The sequence below is a fragment of the Diadema setosum genome, chromosome 7, assembly GCF_964275005.1.
Source record: "Diadema setosum chromosome 7, eeDiaSeto1, whole genome shotgun sequence".
Taxonomy (NCBI): Eukaryota; Metazoa; Echinodermata; class Echinoidea; order Diadematoida; family Diadematidae; genus Diadema; species Diadema setosum.
The window spans coordinates 3,891,382-3,915,573 of NC_092691.1; the positions used below are offsets into that span (position 1 = coordinate 3,891,382).

At 37.5% G+C, this 24,192-nt stretch overlaps 1 protein-coding gene across 1 annotated transcript; it reads right to left on the bottom strand.

The window, feature by feature from the left end:
- Window positions 1–394: 394 nt before the first annotated feature.
- LOC140231034 (uncharacterized) lies at window positions 395–8,215 on the bottom strand. The gene is made up of 8 exons (XM_072311187.1): window positions 8,147–8,215; window positions 5,351–5,645; window positions 4,516–4,563; window positions 3,853–3,961; window positions 2,442–2,506; window positions 1,839–1,947; window positions 1,204–1,274; window positions 395–559 (listed from the first exon to the last, which is right to left on the bottom strand). The coding sequence occupies exons 2-8, from the start codon at window positions 5,622–5,624 to the stop codon at window positions 453–455; spliced, it is 783 nt and encodes a 260-aa protein (XP_072167288.1). The 5' UTR covers window positions 5,625–5,645; window positions 8,147–8,215; the 3' UTR covers window positions 395–452.
- Between the last annotated feature and the right edge of the window lie 15,977 nt (window positions 8,216–24,192).

Genomic DNA, 24,192 nt, shown 5'->3' on the forward strand with positions numbered 1-24,192 from the left:
GGGAAAAAATAGTACAAACTTCCTAGAAAATATTTGACACGTACTGTATTTAGATATTCTTCTGGCCGCATAAGTGACGATGAAAAAGATGGTTGAGTACCTTTGATACACTTACCCCTATATGTATACATGGGTGACAGTACATATTATATATTTGCTCCTGCGACAATCACTGACAATAATTTCTGCGCCGGTCTTATTATTTTTCTCCAAGTGCTGAGGGTTAGGGTTTTAGGTTTAGTTTGATTTGAGAATTTGGGTTAAGGCTATATTCGTGGGTAGTAATTATGTTTGGCTTTGTGCAGATACATATGTATTACATAATTATGAATGAGCGATATATTGTCGCGGGAGCAAATGTCATGGAACCACATACATGACTACAATACTTTGGAGAAACTATGGAATAGATAGCATACTCTAGTTGGGTTGGCACAATTAATGTTATATTGTCACAACAGCCAGAAATATAAAACGTAAGCTACAAGGGCACAGAATGGCACCATAGCGAAGATCATGACACTGTTCGAAAGCTGTTCCGTCTCTTCTGTTTCCTCATCTGCGGGAAGAATTTGAAAAGGGAGAAGCAGTATTCATTTAAACGAAATCTAAAAAGAAAACTTGTTTACACGGCATGAACCGACCACAGGGAATCATAAAACATAATGTTCACTTCACATTATTTCAGTTGAAGATAAAGAATGCGACGAGTCGAGGCTTGTATCTTGATATGTCCTATAACATGCATGTTCTTTAACCTTTCTGCAAGACGGAATAGATACAATTGAAAGTATGGTTTCATCACTTCATCACAAAACAAATCAAACCTAATCTTGTTAGATTTGCAATTAAAACAGAAAATACAGGATACTTTTAATCATAACTTCAAGAATATTCCTTGTCATGTAACAAGTGAGGTATCCTGAAAAGCATTTTATTTTGCTCTGATGGTAGACTTACTTCACGATATTTTTTGAATGGCGCTAATATTGTACGATGTTTATAACCGATTACTTCAAAGAGACAGATGTAAGTGCATTTAGGAAAGTGTGTGCACGCACGTTGCGGCACCAATATCGCTTTCAATCTTAAGTGCAGAAATACACTATAGAGAGCCGTGACCTTTTATTTGACCTCGGGGGAACATCTGACGTGTTACTTAGAAGATTTTTTTGACTTTCTTCCGAGGTCGGGACGACGTACCTCCTTCCGCTGATCCTCCTTTTCTTTTAGACGCCGTCTTTGATGAAGCCGTTTGTGAAACTGTCTTTGAGCTGAAAGTTAGCGTTAAAATGCAAAGAATGACCGAGTTTATGTGAACATATCTTTAAGTTTATATCCTTGAAATAAGTGGGTTACATTACATTTGTGACCCTTCAATGGTAAAGGATACTTGCATTTTGACTGGAAATTAAATTACCGCTAAGAAAAAAAAAATAAAGACGTCATGTGTGAACCAAAAAAAAAAAGGAAAAAATGAAAAAATATATACTAGATACTACTAAAATTATGTTGACTGTCTAAATGCCTTTCAGCTACATGAAGGCAATGTCTTTTAGCTGTTATAAGCACCAATTTTGTGAATATGATAGCTTCAACCTCCGTGCATCACGTCATTCTACTAGCGCTAGATCTCAACTGTCAGAATATGACTTTGCATGGAATAGATATGAATCCGTATTATACGATATATACGACATCGCTTTTACTTTGAAGGAATCATGATAATATACGTACACGTGCAATTTTTGACAGAATAATTTTTCCATTTCGGGATCGTATCAGTCATACTGTTTTTAAGTTATAAAAAGACAAAAAATTTATACCTTAGTACTTACCTGTCCACGTTGGCTTCCTGTCCCACGACATTCAGGTTAGTACTTGGTCCCATATTAGTGAATGTAATGGATGACCCTTGCTGCTTTACCTTTGGCGCTGAGCCGGCTCCTGTGTGGACACCGCGAGAAATGCAAATAAGAGTTGCACGTGACAGAATGTCGTGATAGTTAGAAGCCCAGTAAGTTACCCAGGGTACATAATAGACTTAATCCACGCTGTACCGTAATTTTAGACATCTTCATGAATTAAACTAATATGTCTAGCATTCAGATCTTTGAAACACTGTTCGCAAGTTTGTTTGTTTGATTGTTGTTGTTTTTTAATCAAGGATTCAATGAAAAAATACTTATCACTGTAAGCATAATTATTTACAATGTCATCACTCATTAAAGCCTAAAGGGATGCTATAGTTTTGCTTGAGGTGGGATTCAGTTTTTAATCTTTTGTGAGATAAAATTATTCGAAACCAGTTATTTGAAATGCAAATGAGCATTTTACAATTTGTATCTTTTTCTGCATGTTATCATGTGTTTTTGTTTCACAACAATCTACTATTTTTTCTTTTAATTGAGAAATAGGAAAAACAACTAAACTGAAATTACCTTTTCCAGCTCTCTTTCTGCTGGTCGTTGCGGGCTGGGAGGCACCTTGAGTTGTCTCGGTCAAGCTTTTGCAGGACGAAAGAATAGAACACAGTTACTATAGGTCATGCATGGCACGTGTCGTACTAGAGAATTGCTACATTTTACGTGATTTTAAGACATAGAATATTTGGCTAAAAGTTATTGTAGTATATATCATATGAAGATGTTTTGATTGGCTATCGACCTGGTAGGTCAATAAACTTTACGCATGAATGAACAATTTTATTTTTCTTTTCAAAGGCACGAAAGTAAAAATTGCAAAAATTAATAAGATGTCATTCATGAGTAAGTGCTCTTCCATGTAACAATAAGAACAAAATACAAATTTAACGCAATAATAAAACATGACTTACGCTGCAACAGTAAAACTATGATTTCTATTATATCTTTGAAGGTCAAAAGATCAATAGAGGCTAAAATACTGGAGGAAAATGAAAAATCTTCTGTCAAATCCAAATTCAAGTGGAATAAGAGGAGAAGCATTATAAACAAAAATGGTAAGAATTCCAATCGATTTCCCGAATTAGGAAAATTTTAAATAGTATTTGGTTTTTTAGTCTGTGTCATGAATTCTTGCATTGCTAAGTCAAAAGAATGAAATACAGATATTCGGTTCATTTAATCATCTTTGTGCCCTTACTCCCTATGCCATTTGAACCTTGAGTTGACAGAAGATTCTTGTTTTTCCCCTGTAGTTTCCCTCTTTGATTTTGTTTGAGGTTATAATGAGAAAAAAAGGAAAAAAATGTTTTGTTACTTCATTCAGGTCTCTCATTGTGTTAACCTGGTCTTTTGTTATCACTGTTGGCTTGAAGGGCATTTCCAAATGAAAGATAATATGTCAATTTTTGCAATTTGTACTTTGTGCCTTCGAGGACAAAAACAAATGTGTTCACTAATGGGTAAAATTTTCCTTTATGTTGACCTACTGAGTTGATAGCCGATTACATTACTTTATTATAGTATAATAATACATTGATTTCCATCTTTTATAAAAAATATGAACTGGAAAAATTGTTTACTTTCTTCTATTTTTTTTTGCTATATACATATATATATATATATATATATATATATATATATATATTGCATTGGTAATAACCATAGCATTGCAAGTTTCCAGTCACAAAAAGTAGGTTTTATATTCACCCCACCCCCCCCCCCCCCCAAAAAAAAGAAAGAAAAAAAAAGAGAGAAATCAACTCACATGATTCCACTAATAATGAGAGGAGAGAGAAAAAAAAACCATAGCCATGCAAAGATTTACATGTATACATCGTATGAGTACATATATCTATCATTAATTTCATGTATGTGCGTGTGTGTGTATGTGTTTGTTTGAGGTATTACAGGGACACATTCTGCTTACCTGCCGACGTTAGCTTCTTGACCTTTGACATTAACATTCTCCATACTTCCTGTTCCCGAAAACGATATCTTTGAGTCTGTTTGTACGATCTCTGGAGAATAGTTGTCCTCTGAGGATACAAAAATAGAACCGGTTTGATGAAGGGAAGATGTTTTCACAATTCACAAAACCTGATCATTCCGCAGAAACTCACCATATTGCTAATTATTAATTAATTATCATTAATCAATAATTATTGTCTGGGTGTTTCATACGAAACACCCAGACAATCCGAGACAATCCTCGGAACTTTTTTAAGCCCCAGTTTATTTCATAACAAATAACATATCTTTTATCAGAGAAAATCGTATGCAATTCGAATATTATATATATATATATATATATATATATATATATATATATATATCTTTTTTTTTGGGGGGGGGGGGTATCAGAAATGAAATAGTTTATCTAAATGTATTAGCTTGTATTCAGCTTTAGATGTAATGATTTCGCCAAGAATTCCACCTTATACAGTATGAAAACTTTGCAGTCTCAACCAATCCCCCCCCCCCAAAAAAAAAAGTATATCAAACCTTTAGGCTTAAAACTTACAGGTTTGTTTGTTTGTTTGTTTGTTTTCAAATAAAGTGATTTCAGGATAAAGTGGTAAAGCCCTTTTACCGTCACTTCCACTGGATGCCATTTCGTTGCCAGCGGTAGGTCTGCTACCTGTAAATGAAGCAAAGAAACCAGAAAGAAACAAAAATTTGTCGTGAGGGGGGAAAAATATCAGGATTGAAAAACAAGTATGCGTTGCCCATTTGATAGCTGGAAAAGCCTTCAAAATTTTCCTGCAGATTATCAAAAATAACCTTAACATCTCTCCATTATAATTAACAATAATTGTCTTCACAAATCGTATAATACTACTGCAATGTATTATTAAATATTATTCCTTTCATCTTCTGACTTCCACCACATTCTTAGCGCCACGGGTATCATTTCCAGGTAGAATGAGAGTTCATTTCTATTTTCATTTACATATATTATAATAAGTATGTTCTACACATTCTGAATGAGTGAAAATATCTGTACTTAGAGACCGTATCAGGACAATTACCCCCCCCCCCCCTTCCAGCTAAAGATCGGTTACTGATATAGGGTTGGAGTAAAGAATAAGGTTAGGGTTATAGGGTTCGGTTAAGGGTTAGGACTTGCACATAAAATGAGTCCCCATGGATCCTATGACAATTACCCCAGACCCTTATCCGGACCCTAATCCTAATCCCAATCCTGAACTTAATCCTGTACATAAATACTTTAAAACAAATGAAATCTAATCATAATATCAAGACCGTAAATGTAAGACTCTCATGGACAAGTTCTTATTGACTGAAGCCATCGATGATTACCCTTATCTGATATTTATAAGCACTGCATTGTAACTCTCTTTGGCGGTCATAAATAAGTTAAATCGAAATCCTTAAACTCTGCGCAAAATCTTCTACTACTTTACTTGACCCAAAGAATTCCTCTGCAATTCCGCCCAGTTCAGCTTTTCCCATCGCTGTTTTCAATTTCCGTCTTTGGGAGGCAGATTTTACGTCATTTCTCCAGTCAAGAAACATCTGTAGCGTTCCCTGTGACGTCACATCTCCACCAGAGTAATTTGAAGCTTTGTAGCGTTTCATGTCGGTCAAGGAAAAACCAAGTTGGACACCGAGTCGAGTGATATCTAAAGGAATCCTCTCTGATAATTCTATCAGAGTTGCATCACTGATTTCCCCCATCCTGACAGCGAGGAATTATTTCTGTGTTTGAAAAATTATGTATGTATAATTATTTTTGTAGATAAAGCAAATCATCTCCATTCAAGACTGCAAGAAGCAAACATTTATATTTTTTTTCTCATCTGATGATTTGCATTCAAAGGTACCAGTAGGTACCAAATAACTTTACGACGCGACTCAAATTACATCATGACGAAACCATTATAGTACACAAGCAAATAATTTGAAATGAATAAATAGTGTAATACAAATTAGACTTTGAAATTATTTGACACGAAAATTCATACAAATAACTATTTTTTGGGGGTCTCCTTTTTCCAAAGGACAAGCACTAACTGTCTTGATAAAAGGATGCTCTCTCTCTCGTCTGACGAATAGTTGAACGGATTTCACTTTTTCGACACTTAAAATGAATCTTTAAATGGTCTAGAAACTTTGCAACAAAAGGCATTTTGTTTCCACAATCTATCTCGAGCAAAATAATTGTGAATACTGAAAGAGAGCTTTAATTGGAATGTAGAGTATATTTCTGGTAATATTTCTCTCTAATATTTCACAGAGATTCATTCAGTTTTCATTCAATAAATACGTGATTTAGATCCTCCCTAATACAAAATTTTTGACAACCATCATCAATAGATTTCCCCAGTTTAAAAAAAAAAAAAATCTTTTTACTGGCAACAAATCATATTATAGTTTAATCAAACTATCGTGATTTGTTTTCTCTAATCTGAACAATTAATATCGCTTGAAGATTGTGTTCATATACATCCATACGTAATATAATTACGAGCATACTGAGTCTCTATTATTAAGTACAGGCATATTCACTCACATCAAATGTATCTTTAAATTAATCTTCTAGGATCAAAATAGTAATTTCTACTTGCATGTTAAAGCAATGTTTCCGAGCAATGCCATGAATATGAGGCCACGTTAGCCATGATACTTCGGTTTATCATCATGATTATGTTGAGGAAATAAGCCGGCATCGAATTTGGGAAAAAAGTTTCACGTATCTAGCTATTCTCGAAACTACTACTAGTATTTAATTTCCCCGATCGTGATTGCAAAACACTGTAGAGATCCCTGGCACCGTAGCTTAAGCATGGACCACGCTAGTTCAGTTTGAAGGAATTTAATATTGTCAGCAGATTGTCACAGACAATAAACACTAACCTTTGATCTCCCGTACAATCAAAACCATCTATTTATTCAAAGTTCGAGGGCAACAGACAATGTCAAAAATATTTGTACTGCCATTTGCGAGGAGAAAAAAAAAAATGTTTTCGGGATAGTCTGCCATTTGCGTACATAGAGAGTATATTTATCAAGAACTTTGATGACAAAGCCCCTTTTGCTGAAGAATTCTGCATTATTGTCATTTTCATAATATATCAGATCATTTGACTGAACGCCTTTTGAAGATGCTTTCTCATAAGTATGCGTTATTGGCAGCATTTCAGCTGTAGCTTTACCGCAAACGTGTCAGAGAGCAGGAGCAGAAATAGATCACTGTCACCGCTTAGGGGTTCATAATGTTCGTCGATGCTCATTATTCTTCTGCAACTGTGCCACCGATACATGGACTTTGTACCGTGCAAGATTTTGTTCAAGTGCGAGTATCAAACAGCTGTCTGTGTCGTCGCAATTAGTGCCAATTAGCTGACATTATCATCATCATGTTTATTATCACAGCGCGTGCCTTTTACATAGAGACACTGTCTGCTGTGAATATTGCCTTTGACAAAAATGGGAATTCCCACCACTGTCTAAAAATGGCGACTGGTATTTATCCTGCGTTTCCCTTGAGTGCAAGCAATGTTAACGCGGCTGTACCGTTCAAACACTATAACGGCTTCAATCACTGATGAGTGCGGAGTAGTTTATGGTGTGCAAATTGATCTTTTATTGAGTCTTATGTAAGAGTTTTTAAAGGGTCAAGTTTCGAATTCTGTTGCGTGGTCTCTATCACAGCAGCGAGCAAATACAACTTATAGGCAAGTAAGCAACAACGTCATGAAATGTTTAATGGTCCCTTCGAAGGACTAGACAATAAAGCAGAGAGGTGGGAACATTTCTTTTCATTTCTTTTTTGAAGGCGGGTGGGGCTGTGATGGTCAAGGGTAAATGGTACTTCGCTCCTCCCCTTGAAGGTTATCTCAAAATAATTATAGGCCTACTTATCAAGACAGTAAACTGCTGGCGTTGCTGCTGTTGCCAGCGCGCTGCAGCGGACCGATACCATGTCCATGGACCTCAACTTCAAGTATCATTGAGAGTCCAACGTCCTAAAATACTATATCAGTGAGCAACAACATAATCTACCCTCAAGCTTTATGGCATACACGCTACGCGGGTATACACACGGGTATGCCCCGACTATTTGCTTACCATCTTCCAGGTCAAGAGAAGCTCACAAATTTGTGAAGATTTGACCAAAAGTGCTATACTATAAAAATAATAGTACAGATATAGGGTAAATAATATACTTACATGGTTGAAAATCAAAAATCTCTTACCTTCGTAAAAAGAAAAGTCTTGAAGAATTGTGATCCCAGTCAACAGCAGACCTTTTCCTCGAAAAATAAATAAGCAACAGCCAGTTTCCAGTCAACTTGTATGAGCTTTTCTGGGGTCACCATAAACTGTCAAAGTACGGACGATAGAGGGCTTGATTCTAACAAAGAACGGAACAACCTTAGCATGCCGAAAGTGAATCTATTTAATACTTTTTTTTTTTTTTTTTAACCGTGACAAAAACACATTGTATGGTGCCGTATCAATTCAGCGCTATCTGGTTGTAAAACCAGTCCTAAATATAAGTATTTCCATAGGCTGTGGAATATGCACCTCCCGTAAGAAATACAAAGACTCCATAAATCTGAGTTTTTTGTTTTGTTTTGTTTTCAATAAATGTCAATTGGTGCGCATAGGTTGAAGGGGGCCGGGGGGGGGGGGGGGTAGGGGGCGACCTACACAATGTTTTGGTACAGACCAGACTTTTTTTTTTTGTCATGTAGTGTGAGTAACACAATAGTGAAAACTGTATCTCAGCACGCTCAACTCTCGTATTATGTCGACCGTGCAAATCTTTTAAAGTTCGTGTGCCCTTTTGCAATCCTGAAAATTATGATTCCTTTCATATAAACTGTATTTTGCTGAGGTACGTAATTCAGACCTTTCCTGAGAATAACTGAGGTGGAAGCTTTTTTTGATAGGGAGGGGGATAAATACTACCGGCAATACAATAGATTTCGAGTGATTTTTTTTTTCGGGGGAGGGGGGTTAAAACATCCAAACGTTTTTCTCGGTACAAGAGGGGAGCGTATACTTTCGAGTGACATGTATGGGTTACCTTTTAGTTTCTTTTTTTTTTAAACTCTGAAGTATAACATCATACATGATGTAAGAAGACATTATTCTTCAATCAAATTTTGTAAAGTTTGCAAAAAGGATATAAGACCCTTTTTATCTCTTCTGAATTTGAGTTAGGTGAAAATTCTGATGATAGTAATGACGACGCTGGTGGTAATGATGATAATGACTATGATGATGATGATGAATTGATAAGGAAAGCAATATTCGTGACGTTATTATTAATCTCATCATTACTATTTATTTATTTATTTATTTATAACTTTATTTATTTATTTATTTATTTATTTATTTAGTCATATTTATACAGGGTGGCCCTATCAGTAGTCAATGCACTGTTCTCCCTAGAGGCCCTGTGTCACAAATTCATTCATAAAAGTCAAACGAAACAGACAAATAACACTACAGAAATATACAACAGAGATTACAGAAAATGGATCTAACAAGATCTACATATATCAGAAAACAAATAACCCAGGTTATGAGGCGAAATGTTTCAAATAATTACAGCAAAAGGTAGCTTTTGAAGGAGAACTGCGTATAATTGCAGGAAGTGCATTCCAAAGAATAGCTCCAGAGAAAGAAAAAGCCCTTTTCCCACTCTCAGAGGTGACTCTGGGCAAAACAAGACTATTTCCATTTATATCACTTTTATCACAGCCGCAAAAATTATAAAAACAACATAATTTGCTAGACATTTTTTTTTTTTTTTTTGGGGGGGGGGGGGGTTAAGGGAGACACTTTAAGAATAATAGATGAACAGCCGGCTTGAAAATATGTCATGTCTTAAATATTTTTGGACAGATTTTGTTCTGTAAATCATATATCCGTCTATAGTCAATCCAATTATAGTCATTTGATCACGCGTCTTTAATTATGTTCTGTATATCTTTTATTCATAAATCCGAGATCCTTCAGGTCTATAAGTTTGTTTTCATTTCATTTCAACAAAGTATAAATTCAGCACAACATTCGCAAATACAAATGTACATAGTTATACGATATCAAAGAGGCTCATTTCTAAGAAGGAAAAATATAGTGTAATGAAATGCAATCATAATCTAAATTTATTGTAGATTCTGTCATGTTTCTTACTTTCACTTGCTTTGTAAAAATAATGACATTTACTGCTGTGTGATTGAAGTTGAGCATTTTAATTTAGGCATATTGCCATAAATCCATGTTTATTTCTTATCTCAAAGAAAAATGGGAAATAAACTGGAAGTTAAATTGTAAGGATTTTAATTTCTTGTTATATTCTAGAATGTTCTCTATTCGTGACATCTACGATACAATTGTATCTATATGTATTTATATATACGTGTATATATATATATATATATATATATATATATATATATAAATATTCGGTACTTCTAAGCTTTTGAATAAAAGTAAACGAACCTGCATGGTCCTTGTTTTTGTTTTTGTTCTTGTTTCAAACTTTTCAAAAACCTGCATTGATACAGCTAGAGCTCCATTGTAGGGCACCAAGTGGAGACGTTAATACCCTGGTCACTTATTGACCTGGGAATGACGTCATGTTTCCATTTCGGTCTCGAGGTTCTACACATTAACAAATGGGGAAAGAATTAAATCTCGTCGATACGACTGCTTTAAAAAATCTGAATATTAAATGCGATATAAATATCATGTAGTTGCTGCTCTTTATTTTTCCATCTTTCAGTCAATCAATGCGCTCTCTCTCTCGCTCTTTCTTCTCTGTGCATTGGAATATACATAATATTGTACATTCTATAAAAAGTATGCTTGGAAAAAATGTTTAAAAATCAATGTTGTTGTTGTCGTTTTGCAAATCATCAAATTACTGGAGAACTGTATAAGTCTCTAGCATAATAGCCACATCCTACCCCCAGCACACATCCATTTATTTATTTATTTTTTTTTTTGGGGGGGGCGGGGGTTTATGATATTCCTTATTTGAATTTCATTCAATATCACGTCCATGTTAACAACGAAATTGATATGAACACAAAAACAGCAGCTATATTCTTCTCTCTTGTGTTGCTTAATAATTTTTCCAAAATACAGTATATGTTTTTTTTTTTGTTCAAAACATACACATACACACGTACACACATGCACCACACATACATACACACACACACACACACACACACACATCAACACCATTTACTTTGGCAGGTGTAAATAGTACATCGTACAAAGCAGTACAGTCACTATAAAAGATGTAAACAAAAATCACCTCGGTGTAAGCAACTTACATGCCACGCTTCATGATAGTTTAGGTTGAGTTCTCTCCATACATTTCATTCTTCTTCTTTTTTAAGGTTTATCTACTGTAAAAAAAAAGGAAAATTTTCCCGATGATATCGTATCACTCCTGTCATGTTCAAAAGCAAATTCGAACAAATTCATAGGCCACCATATGTTTTGTTTTCTTATTTTTTTTTTTGTAATCACTTCAAGGAAGATGATACCCTCATCACAGGCTTGTGCACGGTCTGAACATGGAGCAATAAATATGAATGTGTAGGCCTTGTGACTTTTATGTTTGTGGGGGTAGTTAGATACCTATAGACTCAGGAGAATGATGGAGGCATGACTGCTTCTTGTTGGAGACGGAATTTCTTCATTCACTCTTGGCCAATATATTACCATCATTCCAATGTGTTTAAATTTGAAACATCATCTTAACACAGCATCTTGTACAAACACATCATACTTCTTGTACAGACACAATAGTGACACTTACAAATGTAGCCTTCTGGCTATCACAAGTTGAAACACCGTCTGGTTCATGCACTGTCTGCGCAAGGAACTATAAATATGAACGTACATGTAGGTAGTGTAGCACTATGAATGGATCCTCTGGATGCTACAGTGATCTTCAGCCCTGAGAGGGCGATGCACATTTATCGCATGGGCACTATTAGCATTGATCATAGAATTTAACACATGGAATGTTATAATAAAACTAATGGTCTTTTACGGCTATTACGAGGATTCGACAGCACTACACATTTTTCAAATTCAAATTTGAAATGAATGTATGAGGAACTTTCTGCATGGAACATGTATTACAAATGAAATACAGTCATTTCTTTTTGTTTACAAGACAATAGAACATACAGAGTGTCGTCATCCGAATAATAAAACTGAGACGTATACGTGTACAGATTAAAGAAAAGAATAAGATAACACGTCAATTGGGAACCACTCGGGATAAAGTGAATCAAATGGTCAGACTGAATTATGGTACATTTATTGGGAGGTGTTTAAATGCAGAAGACTGTCGTCATATGAGCATACAGCTTAAAGATACGATAGCCTTAAAACAGAAGGAAGAAAAAAGAAAATGGGCAAAACATACATGCCAGTATCACTTGGATTAAATTCAACCCTAATTTTTGTGCCTGGTGATATTTTTGCTGAAATGTTAATTTCTGAACAGATATCGATGACTACAAAGTTCAAGTCATTCATTTTTACTTTTCCAAAAAAAAAAAGAAGTGTGATTGCAGCATAATATGTACATCTGTAATACCTTACATATAACACAAAATCAGTGAGGCTTATTTGTTATTTGGGAAGTTATCGTGTATATCCAGGGAATAAAATAATAAACATGACTTCACTGTATTACAGAAAAGTTGTTGGAAATGCAATGAAGAGGAATGCTGAAAAAAAAAAAAAAAAACTTGACTTGTAATTTCCAGGCCAATCATGAAGACCAACTGATTATCGTATGTACTGAACTAATGAAAGTGAGGCAAATTTACAGAAAAGGGCAAAACAAAGAAAACAACGCAAACCAGAACAACATATAATATACATGCGCACAACATGCACGAAACAACTCTTATTTCAGTGGATGAGCGTCGAAAGAATAACAGAAGAGCCTTAAGTGGACAGGAAAAGAGGACAGGGAACGGGGGCAAAGGAGGCGTTCAATGGTTGATACCAACGCCTCATCGAGGTACAAACAGTAGATTGTTTTATCGGAATTAAGATTGAATCAATTTGAAAAGAAGACAAAGAACTAAATCTATGGCGTTCAAGAATGCAAACGCTTGCAAAATGGGAATCAAAAAACATCATCATCAATTCAAACGCATATAAAAGTATTAAAGCTTGAAGCTTCTTTTACGGTGTTATAACAGGACTTCCCACATTTTGGGCCTTAAGATGAGAATATAGAGTTTGTAGAAATGGTCCTAATAACAGTGCTGCCATTCTTTCTTGGTCAGGAAAAAGTCAATATTCCTTTAATTCGACAAATGTGTTATTAAGTATGTGAGACAAAAGTACAAAAAGCTCTTACTATGAAAGTTCAGTTGCTTATGTTATAATTTGAAAAGTAAAAATGAGAATTTAAAAAGATGAAAGCACTTGGCAATGTGAGAATACTGAAGTCACTATTGGCAGCTCGCCTACATGTGGCTCTTCGCAGCTAACTATGGTTGGTCAAGCTGGTCACAATGGCTGGCTATCGTTAAAAATGTGAATTCTGTTTCTGTCAACAGAGGAGTCGTCTAGACATTTTAAGATCAAGACACTATAACCTTAAAGGCATATTTTATCATTTGCAGGTGAAACAAAAACCCAGCAGTATTACTTCAAAATAGTTCTAAAATGTGAGTTGGGGATAGAAACAAAATAATGTAAAAATTGGAATCAGTGTAATCGATATTAAGTATCGTTAAATACACAAAATGAGAACAACAGTTATAATAAAAATGTGTCCATGTTAAACCGTCTACAATTATGGTTTCAGAAAAATAGCGATATCTTCAAGTATTTTATGTTTCACTCCAGAAATTTAAAATGGTAGGATGTTTTCACAACTGACCTACACATATGCATCAAATGTGATATCTTGAAAATTGTTTAAATCACTGTTCCCAAAAGTAAATAAGACCTTTAAAGGCAAAAAAATTACTTTTGTCATGTGTACTTCTAGAAAATGAAATCCCTTCCACCTGAATGTTTATTTACATCACTATATACAGCATTTTTATGAACTTCCGTAATATAGTATAGTACTATATGGTTTGAGCAAATCGTTTCCTGTCATATCAGCCAGTTTAGTAAGCCGCAAAGGCAATAAGTGGCGGTAAGGCAAAGATCTTGACACTATGAGAGCTGTCCCGTCTTTCCTGTTTCCTAATCTGCAGGATGAGTTTAAAAAATGGGAAGCAATTTTGATTAAAACGTAGTCTTAACACACACAAAAAAAACCAGCAAAATTGGTACAAAGATGGCCCTTTTTGCTCCTAAAAGTTTAATGCAGTTTCATTCATGTCTTGCTTACTTTATACATGTTCATCACTGATAATAATACATAACTGCTTTTGATAAGCATGTCAGATACAACAATTATGTCTTTACCCATTACGTTATAGATGATCATCAAAAACCAGGAAACAGAATTTGTATTCCCCTAAAATGTTGCATGTAGGTGAAGATGGAATTAGCCAGGTGTCAAATTTTAAGACAACGTATATAGTATTATTATATTTGATAATTACGTATTTACACCACATGAGCGGACCACAGAGAATCATGAAATATTGTTCGGTTTTTACATCCAACAACGTAGCTCTTCAATGTCAAATATGCTAAGAGACTGTAATAATGATATGAGACACAAATAAGGGTATGAAGGACAATGCTTGCTCGCACATTGTTTGTACATTGTTTGAACTAAAGTGAAGACACTCACCTGAGAGCCGTAAGAGTCTATTTGTCCTCCTGGGAGCATTCTATGCATTACTCTCAGAAGACTTGTTAACTTTCCTCCGAGGCTCGGATGGCGTATCCCCTTCCGTAGCCCCTCCTTTCCTTTTTGTTGGCGTCTTCTGCCGTGTGATCGTTTGTGAAACTTTCTTGGAGCTAAGAAGTAGTGATGCAATGCAAAGAATGACCGAGTTAGGTGAGCCAGGCGTCTGGAGTACTAGTACTAGTATATATCTTAAATCAGTGTTGTTACATTGCAAATTTGGCCCTTCAATGGCGAATAACACCCTCCTTACTATCTGAAATCTATCTCAATTAATGTCAAACATGACTTTGCATTCATGATACAGGTATGAATCTGCATTATTATACTGTTATACCTTCCTTTAAAAGGACATGCAGGGAAAAATGATGTGTTCAATAGTCATGTTATTGTATGTGTACATTGGGCTATGCACATGCGACTTTTAATTTTTTATTTTCTTTATTTCTTTAAATTCTATTTTGCTACCGCGGAATCCCATCACATATCCCGTGGGTTATAAAACGACGAGAATTTCAGAAGTCCCATACTTACCTGCTTACGTTGGCTTCCTGTCCATTTAAATTCACGTTAGTATTCGATCCCGTTTTGATGTTATATACAATTTTTGGCGCTTGCTGCTGAATTATGGGCCCTGAGCTGCTGGCACCTATATAGACACATATAGTAGATACACAAACAAGCGTTGCACATGGAAGAATAAAGCCGCAGGGATAGTCAGAATCCCTGTATACTAGACTTAATCCACCTCTGTAAACGTACCGTCACCTTAGACATCTTCGTAATTATCAACAAACTTCATAACACTAATGGCAATTTTTCGTTCGTAGGTTTATATTATTCTCAGTCGTTAACAAAACAGATTGCTTTCAAAACATGTTTTATCGTGTGTGTGTGTGTGTGTGTTTTTTTTTTTTTTTTGAGTAGGAGTAGAATTCACAAGTTTATTATCGTTGTTTTAACAACCATCTTCTTTACTAAGCAGTTCTGTCTGCAGGCTGCATCTTGTGCGTGTGTAGCAATACTTCACAATGGCTACTACCTTCACGCCAAATAAATTTCGCAACCTATCAAAGTTTCTTCTGTTGGTGGTATAATATTACCTCTTCCACATGTCTCGCTGCCTGTCGTCGCGGGCTGGGATTCCCCTTGCTCCCTCCCGGTCAAGCTTTGACATGACGAAGAATGGAATATAGAATTTGCATGTGAATAGGTATGGGGCGTATTGGAAATTGTCTGCATATTTCACTGACTTTCAATTCTATGTTCATTTCCGATAAATACACAATGTAAGTACAATCAAAATAAATCGCCATGAAACAAAAAAGAGGACGTGGACTAAGGATAGAAAGATTACAAAACATGTTTAGCGATTCAAGTTTTCAGTCACTCAACAAAATCTGGTTGATTCATTTGCAATTAAAATTTCGTTACTCGTTGAGGACAAGTCTCGAGTATACTCGGGCAGGTGTCCATGCTGGGAAATGCATGTTATATAGCAAAATCAGTCCGTCCTCAACCAGTTCCAATGAAGTCAGATGGCTCTAAGGCACCCGACGATGTTTTGCTTTTTTTTCCCCTGCTTCGCCTTGGAGACCCCACTAAATATGGAGCCCTGCTCAATGAAATCTAAGCATGCTTAATCTCGGGTGAGATCTCATTCAAACCAACTACATCAAACTGTTTATTGATTAATTTACATGGTTCAAATATATTAATGATAACAGATTCATACGTAATAACACCATCTAAAAATGTATTCTTGACGTCTATCATTTCATGTGTGTGTGTATTTGTTTGACGTATTACAGTAACACGATCAACTTACCTGCCGACATTAGCTTTCTTTTCTTTGTCTCCAACACCCTTCTCCGGTGCCGTTTCTGAAATATTAACATTAATTTTTTTTTTTTTTTTTTTTGGTTAGACTAAACTCAGTAGCTTTCCTCAGATGATACAAAAATAAAGGCGCTTGTAAACTGTCTTCTAAACTTAAAGGGTTGGTATATAGTATTGGTTGAGGTGAGAATTTAGCTGTTAAGTTTTTGCTATACTTAGTAATAACTTCATGAAATGCTAAAAAAAAAATCTACGAGGAATTCACAGTACAGTTGATGAAAGAAATTGGTTTCAAATGGCTTAGATTTCCAAAAACAAAATAAAACGAAGTCATCCTGATGTCAAATGAAAGGTGGGGCCAACCTTTTATGAGGACTTCTTTGTTTTGGATATCTCAACCATTTCAAAACAAAATCTTACCAAAAATACAATAAAGTCCTCATAGAACTACGTGGTTATCCCACAGAACTCTTAAGTTCTGTGGGTTATCCCCCTTCGTGGAGATTCCTCTTATCTCTAAACCCGTCATCAAAATCGTTGGAAACCTGAAGCCCCATCTTAACTGAAACTGCACCATCCCTTTAACGTTTTAAATTATTTCAACAAGCTGCATCTTGTGATAGAACGAACAACCTCTACCCCCTAACAAAAACACATACATTTAGCCATATGGAAATCAACAATATAGTATCTTATTCCATTCATCTTCAGCAACCAGCCCGAGATCTGACATTTTACTTTACAAGCACATTTCTTATATACTTTCCTAAGTTTTACTTATATATTCAAGCGTTTGATTTTTTTAAATCTCAACAATAATAAACTTTGAAAACATACTACTGTTCTTCTTCGGTCTCGTAGAAAAAATAGATTTTCTGTATTGGATTCAGCATTATGCTTTAAATGATGACCGTCTTAATGAATTTAGTGCTGGATTTATTTGATATGAATATCCGTTTTCGATAATCATGAAAAGATGATTGGATACCAGTATCATGATAAGATCACACTCATCTCAGTCGCATCGAAATGTACACTTGTCAGTTTACTTTCGAGACAGCAGATTGTTTTCCAAACAGGTTTCGATTTGTTTTTCTCGTTTTGAAGGCACCATGGTGTGCGTGAGTGATAACAATTATCAATGGCTACTACCTTCACGCCAAATAAATTTCTCAACGTATCAAAGCTTCTTTGATATTGGTGATATCAAATTACTTCTTCCACGTGGCTTTCTATTGGTCGTCGCGGGCTGGGATTCCCCTTGCTCCGTCTCGGTCAAGCTTTAACATGATGAAGAGTGGAATACATTCGCATTTGAATAAGTAGGCTGAATGAATGGGGCCGTACTACAAATTTCCCGCATTCTTCACTGATTTTCAATGGTATGTTCATTTGCGATTAGAAAAAAAAACAAAAACAAAAACAAGTGCATGTATAAACAATGTAAGTAAAATCATATGCAATAAATCGCCAGAAAACAAATGAGGACTAAGAGCTGAACGGGTGTAATTTATATCCCTGCAAGTATCCAGTCACTCAACGAACTCAGTGCGAAGCATTTGTAATCAAAATTTCGTTTATCGATTATAACAGATGGCTCTGGCCTAGCCCCTGATTACTTTTTTACATTTTTTTCTGCTTTGACTTGCAGACCCAACTAAACATGAAACTCATTATCTCAGGTCAGTTCTCATTCAAACCAACTATATCAAATTGTTTATTAATTAGTCCACATGGCTCAACTTTAATAATCATAAAGGAGTCATATACAATAAAAACCATCTAAAAATGTTTTCTTGATGTCTATAATTCATGTGTGTATATATCTGTTTCACGTATTACAGCAACACCACCTTACCTGCCGACACTCGCTTTCTGTCTTTTGTCCCCAACACCTTTCCCCGGTGCTGTTTCTGAAATATAAACATTAAATTTGTTCTAGTCAGTACGACGTGCACTGTAAACAAAATCTCGTTGTACTCTGATAAATAATTCGTCCTGCTGTCTAATTTACTTCGTCCTGCTATTTTTGACGGGCTGGACGAATAGAACCAAAGGCCTAACCATGTTCGACGAAAAAATATTGGTCAAGCAAGTACAAACAATTCGTCCTGCAGTCGATAACAAGAAACATTGATAGCTGGACGAATAGAAATCGTCGAACGTCACCCTCCCGGTCACTTTGAGCGTGCGCTGTCGATCTGATATGCAAATGTCAGGCGCGCGTATTTGCGAAATCTGAAATTAATCAACCACCATTGGATATCACATATGAACTGTGCGTTTACACAGCCCCGTCGATATTAGGGAGCTTTAGATTTTGACGCGCGGACGTTTGAGACGACGAGTGCGCGCGCTGGACGTTCTCCTCAAAGTCTCCCCTGCGTCGCGTTGAAAAGTAGCTTAGCCCGGCGTTCAGACGATCCCACTCTTCGCGGGGAGCGCGTAGAGAGATTGAATCTTTTTTACGATCGACCGTCCACACGTGTCTTGATATCCCCCGCTGAACGGGGGACAAATCACGGCTAGGCACCGTATGCGCGTACAAAATGGCATTTTGAGCATGCGCACTTAGGAGGAAAACAGCTGCATGAGCAGCTGCGCGCTCTGTCCCCTGCCGGGCTCGACAAGCTTTCCGGGGGACAGGGGAATGTCCGACCGAGCGTCCACACGATGGGATTGCCGGGGGATGTCCTGGCAAACGGGAGATTCCCCTCGAACACGCCAGCGGGGGATCGTCTGAACGCAGGATATACGCTGGGACGCAACGTAAAAAATAGAATCGCGCCCCCATATTATCAATGCATGAAGACCTGTGGCCCGTTGCATAAAACTTACCATTGAATTTCAATGGTAACTACCGTCAAAATTAGGCGTCATAGCCAATCAGCATCAAGGATTATAGAATTTACCGCTAATTTGAAGACTTACCGCTAGAAAGGAGCGGTAAGTCCAGAGGTAAGGGTTTTATGCAGCAGGGCACTGAAGTAAATTTTACGTTGCAAACTGTGCGGACGTACAAATAGCCCAGTACGCGTAGTGAAAAACTCAAGGCGACGCAAGCTAAAAATAGATCGACTGGACGCGCGCTTCTGCGCACGCTCAGAACACGTTCTTTCCCTCTGAACGTCCGCGCGTCTAAAATCTAAAGCTCCCTATTTATAGTAGCGACAGGATACAGTGTACGAGATCGAGATTACGCTGACAACCTATAACCTCTACTAAAACGACGCTCATTATCAACTAGAAATTGAATCCTACTTTGCGTTAAGAAAAGGGAAGGCACCCTATGCCAGGTTGACTACGCAGTTCAGGTGAGTACATTGTAATTTTTGTTCTTATTACGGTTATATTAAGCATATTAAAATTGTCATCCTCGGGCTAGGTCAGTTACAGTGACGTAGTGAGTCACGGACACGGTGCATGTTGTAATTTGTATAGCCTATAGCCAGTATAGGCCTACACTGTAAAAAAAAAAAAAAAATAGTCCAGCTGACAAAAAGAAAAAAAAAATAGTCCAGGTGGTGTCTGTATCGACCAATATTTATTAGTCGTAGTCTGGTCCTTGACTAAGAAAATATAGTCCTGCTGTGGTGTCTGAATCGACTTTTTTTTTTCGTCAAGCATCTTGACTAAATTTCTTTAGTCAGACGGACTAAGAAAACCTAATCCTGCTGTGGTGTCTAAATCGAGTATTTTTTTTCTTCGTCAAGCATCTTGACTAATTTTCTTCAGTCAGACGGACTAGGAAAATCTAGTCCTACCGTGGTGTCTGAATTGACATTTTTTCTTAGCATCTTGACAGATGAGAAATAGTCAAGCTGTGCCAGGCTGGACTACTTTTTCTAGCAAAAATCTTACTAACAATAATTAGTCCTGCTGGCCTTTATAAAGACCTTTTGACCCACTGCACAATGGGCCTGATGTCCCATGCAAACCTGCTACGTACCGTAAAGTTCCGTGTATAAGACGCACCCGTGTATAAGACGCACCCCTACTTTTGGACCTAAAATTAAAAAAAAAAAAAAACACAAAAATTTCCACGCAAATATTGCATATTATTTAAGCTCAAAATTTCCCTAGAATGCAGCATGTATTTGCTCTATTTTTCGTTTCATTTTATACTTTCCTTTAACGGTATTCATCGGACATCTGCAAAATATGGAAGACGCAAAATGCGAGACTTGTCTCAGTACTCACTTGCTATTGTTTCGCCTTTCAATCGTGGTACAAATGTACTGTGATTGTGTCATGCATATCGTACTCATGAGTGTACAGTACGATCTTTGCTGTCATACATAGCAGAGGGTGTCTCGCATATTGACGCATGTCAGACTGGAAGGTTCATTACGAAAAATAAGAAAAACATCAACAAGTGTAGCAGAGGGATCATACGGCAAGACGTATGGTGCGTACGGTATTACACACTCACTGTTGTTTCGCCCGGAGGGATTACCAGTAACATGTGTGTCTCTTGTACCATGCTTGTATGCACAGTGCTAGCCTTTTTGCAAAAGGCAGCTCGCTATAATTTCAGCACACGCACACAGAGAGCAATGGACTTGCACACACAGCGCGCAACGGGCAGGCGCGCTCCGATCCGATCGCTGTGTGCACGCGAGTCCATTGCAAAAGCCTCTCTAGCTGCTGCATGCAGCTGGCTGCCCTTGCCAAAGGCTTGCTAGCTAGCTAGCTAGCTGGCTACACTGTAGGCTAGCTGGCCTCGTGAGCAAACGAACGACACGGATATGCATGCATGCTTCACACATCATTCATATTCACGGTGACATAGTGTCGATCCTACTCCGTATTTTACAGCTTTTGTCTATGGCCATATTGATACTAGTACATCGATAAGTTTTACGGTATCGGTAATTTAGTAATGATACCTGTACATCGCGTATTCCAGCTACTAGGTTGGCTGTTAGTAGCTTGGTAGACTGACATCGGTAGCATACAGCAGTGCTGTTACAGCTGTTGTCTATGGGCAGATTGATACATCGTTACTGCACAAGGCCGATGTAAGTTTATGTCATATTTGCAGCTTTTGTGTGTGTCCAGATTGAAAGATCGCTCATTTATCCGTAAGTTTTAGTGATTACTTACCTTCCAAACGTCGATGGGCATACATGGCCCCAAGTTGGCCTTATAAAATTGGGTGTACATGACGGATTTTTTCCCGTGATTCGACTGTACCCGTGTATACGACGCACCCCCGATTTTCAATGTTTTCTGACGAAAAAATAGTGCGTCTTATACACGGAACTTTACGGTATGTTCTGCAGGATTGCAATATCCTAATGTCATAACACAGAGCTGCAGGTGGGCCGGGGGTAGTCCCTTTGATGTGATGGGAGTGTTGAACAATCATAACAACAATTCAATTCGATTCAGTTCTATTCAATTCAATTCATTTTGTAGATGTGCAAGACACCTTTTTCACCAGCATCGCGTAATGTGTTGCCATGCATTTTTATTTTCATTAGACGAATAAAATGAATTGAAATGAATTGACGTGATCGAATCAAATTAAATTGTTGTTATGATTGTTCAATACTCCATCAATACACAGCAAACAGTCAGACCGCAACGTCCTGAAAAGCCTTCGCATTTATCGTACGCGTATGCATGGACCTCGCGAACATGAATACGTAATGAGCTGGGAGACCACATTTTTAGAGTGTCTGTAAATCTAAACGACATTATCAATCTTCATGATTTATACATCGATAAAAAGCTGAAGAGTTGTACTTTGATGAAATTCGACCACTAAAAAGGTTATGACATATAAAATATACTGAACAAGGAAATTATAAAACGCAAAATTTGCATATTTTTCATTGTTATTAAGGGGTACACTAGACCAACGAAATTAAGGTGGACCAAAATGGAAGAGGTATCAAATGAAAGAGGAAATATCATTCTACGAAAACATAATGACTTTATGTGGACTGATCCTATGAACGGGTCAGGTTGGCGAATAAATCATTGCGTTGTACAGTTAATTTTTGACGAGATTTCAGTTTGCCGCGAATACGCGTTTCTGATTGGTTAATTCCCTCTGAGTGGAGAGTTGAACGAACCTCGCGGAATGACAGTAAATGTCATGTGTACTACTCTAAATTGCCAAGTGATATGTGATGTGCTGGAGGACGTGCCGGAGCGGAGCTCCATCTTATGCTCTGATTTCAGCGCCTTTTCGCCTCATCAGAGAAACTTTTTCATATACGTGGATTGCACTCATCATGCTGATTCCGCGGATGTCTGGTATGTGTTGCGTAACTCGAGTGTTTGCGAGTTTTTCCGGGTTTTTTCTTCGTTTCTGGTCGTTTTTGTCGAAGAAGTATAATAAATTTAGCGTCCAACAATAACAAATAGGGAGCTTTCGATTGAGGACGCAATGAGATCTGCGACGTAAATTGTGCGTGTCGTGTGCAAATTTCAGCCGTTGGCATAGTTACAAGCTTGAAGTCCTGCGTCCATCTCGAATCTACTTCGGTAGTAGGCCAAAATAACGTCGGTTCTAGAATGACGGACGTAAGCCACTTGGTAACTAAGGGAGTTAGCCAATCAGAGACAGACGGACCTTATTTGGCAAGTCCCCGTTTATGAATGGAACCCCTGCCCGCCCCGCCGCGTGTTTTTTTTTTAGACGGCACAGATTGGGGAAACTAAAAATCTATCGGGGACCCTATTCCTAAACCTAACCCCAATCCTAATCCTAACCCTAACCATCAAACCCTAACCCTAACCCCAACCCTAACCCATGCCCCAATCTGTGCCGTCTTTAAAAAAACGCTGCCCGCCCGCCGCCTATTTTGCACACTTCACAGCTAGCTAAACAGCAGCAAACGATTGAACCATTTCTGTATCGCTTGTTATTATGCCGCTAGCTAGCGCCCTTGTACAGTACCAGTGTGCGCGCCCCGCGGAGTAGTGGGCTGTGATCATCCACTGCATCGGGGCCAGGGCACCGAACTAAAACATAGTGGAATGCGTGTCCCTATTCCCAACATACACGAGACCGTGCAGCCAAATTAACGTGTTGCGTCGCCATCTTGTTAGGGCAATTTTTCCTTATATGGAGTGCACGCTTAGGCGCGGTCAGACTGGGCCACCGGTACGCGCGCAAGCAAGAGTACGCCGTCCAGTGGCTAGTGATTATGACATAACAATGCACGTTTGTACATGACAATGGTCTTGCGCTTCGGAGACACAGCCCGCACTCCATCACTAAGGAAAAATTGACCTAACAAAATGGCGGTGGTAGCAAGTTTTGGTGGCTGCGCATTTCCTGGGTGAACACGCATTCCACTATGTTTTAGTTCGGTGGGCCAGGGTGGAGGCTGCTGCGCTGTCCCCCCCCCCCCCCCCCCCCCCCCCTCAGCATTGCATAACATTCTTGGAGGGACCGATATGGATTCTGAAAACAACGACGCCATTTCGGTAAGTTTAAACTAGAATCTAGACTATAACTGTTAGTATTAGTGATACTGTCTAGTAATAGATAAATCAACATCTATCTAACGTTAAATTGACAGATCTAACGAACAACGTTAGCTATTTTTAACATGTTGTTAACAAAGC

Bases quoted from the DNA above. Each gene is read 5' to 3' on its own strand.
- LOC140231034 (XM_072311187.1), bottom strand. From the start codon at position 5,624: ATGGGGGAAATCAGTGATGCAACTCTGATAGAATTATCAGAGAGGATT. The intron at 4,564-5,350 runs GTAAAGTAGTAG...CTTCATTTACAG, and splicing joins AGAGGAATTCTTTGGGTCAA to GTAGCAGACCTACCGCTGGC. The intron at 560-1,203 runs GTACGTCGTCCC...TTCTTCCCGCAG, and splicing joins AGGAGGATCAGCGGAAGGAG to ATGAGGAAACAGAAGAGACG.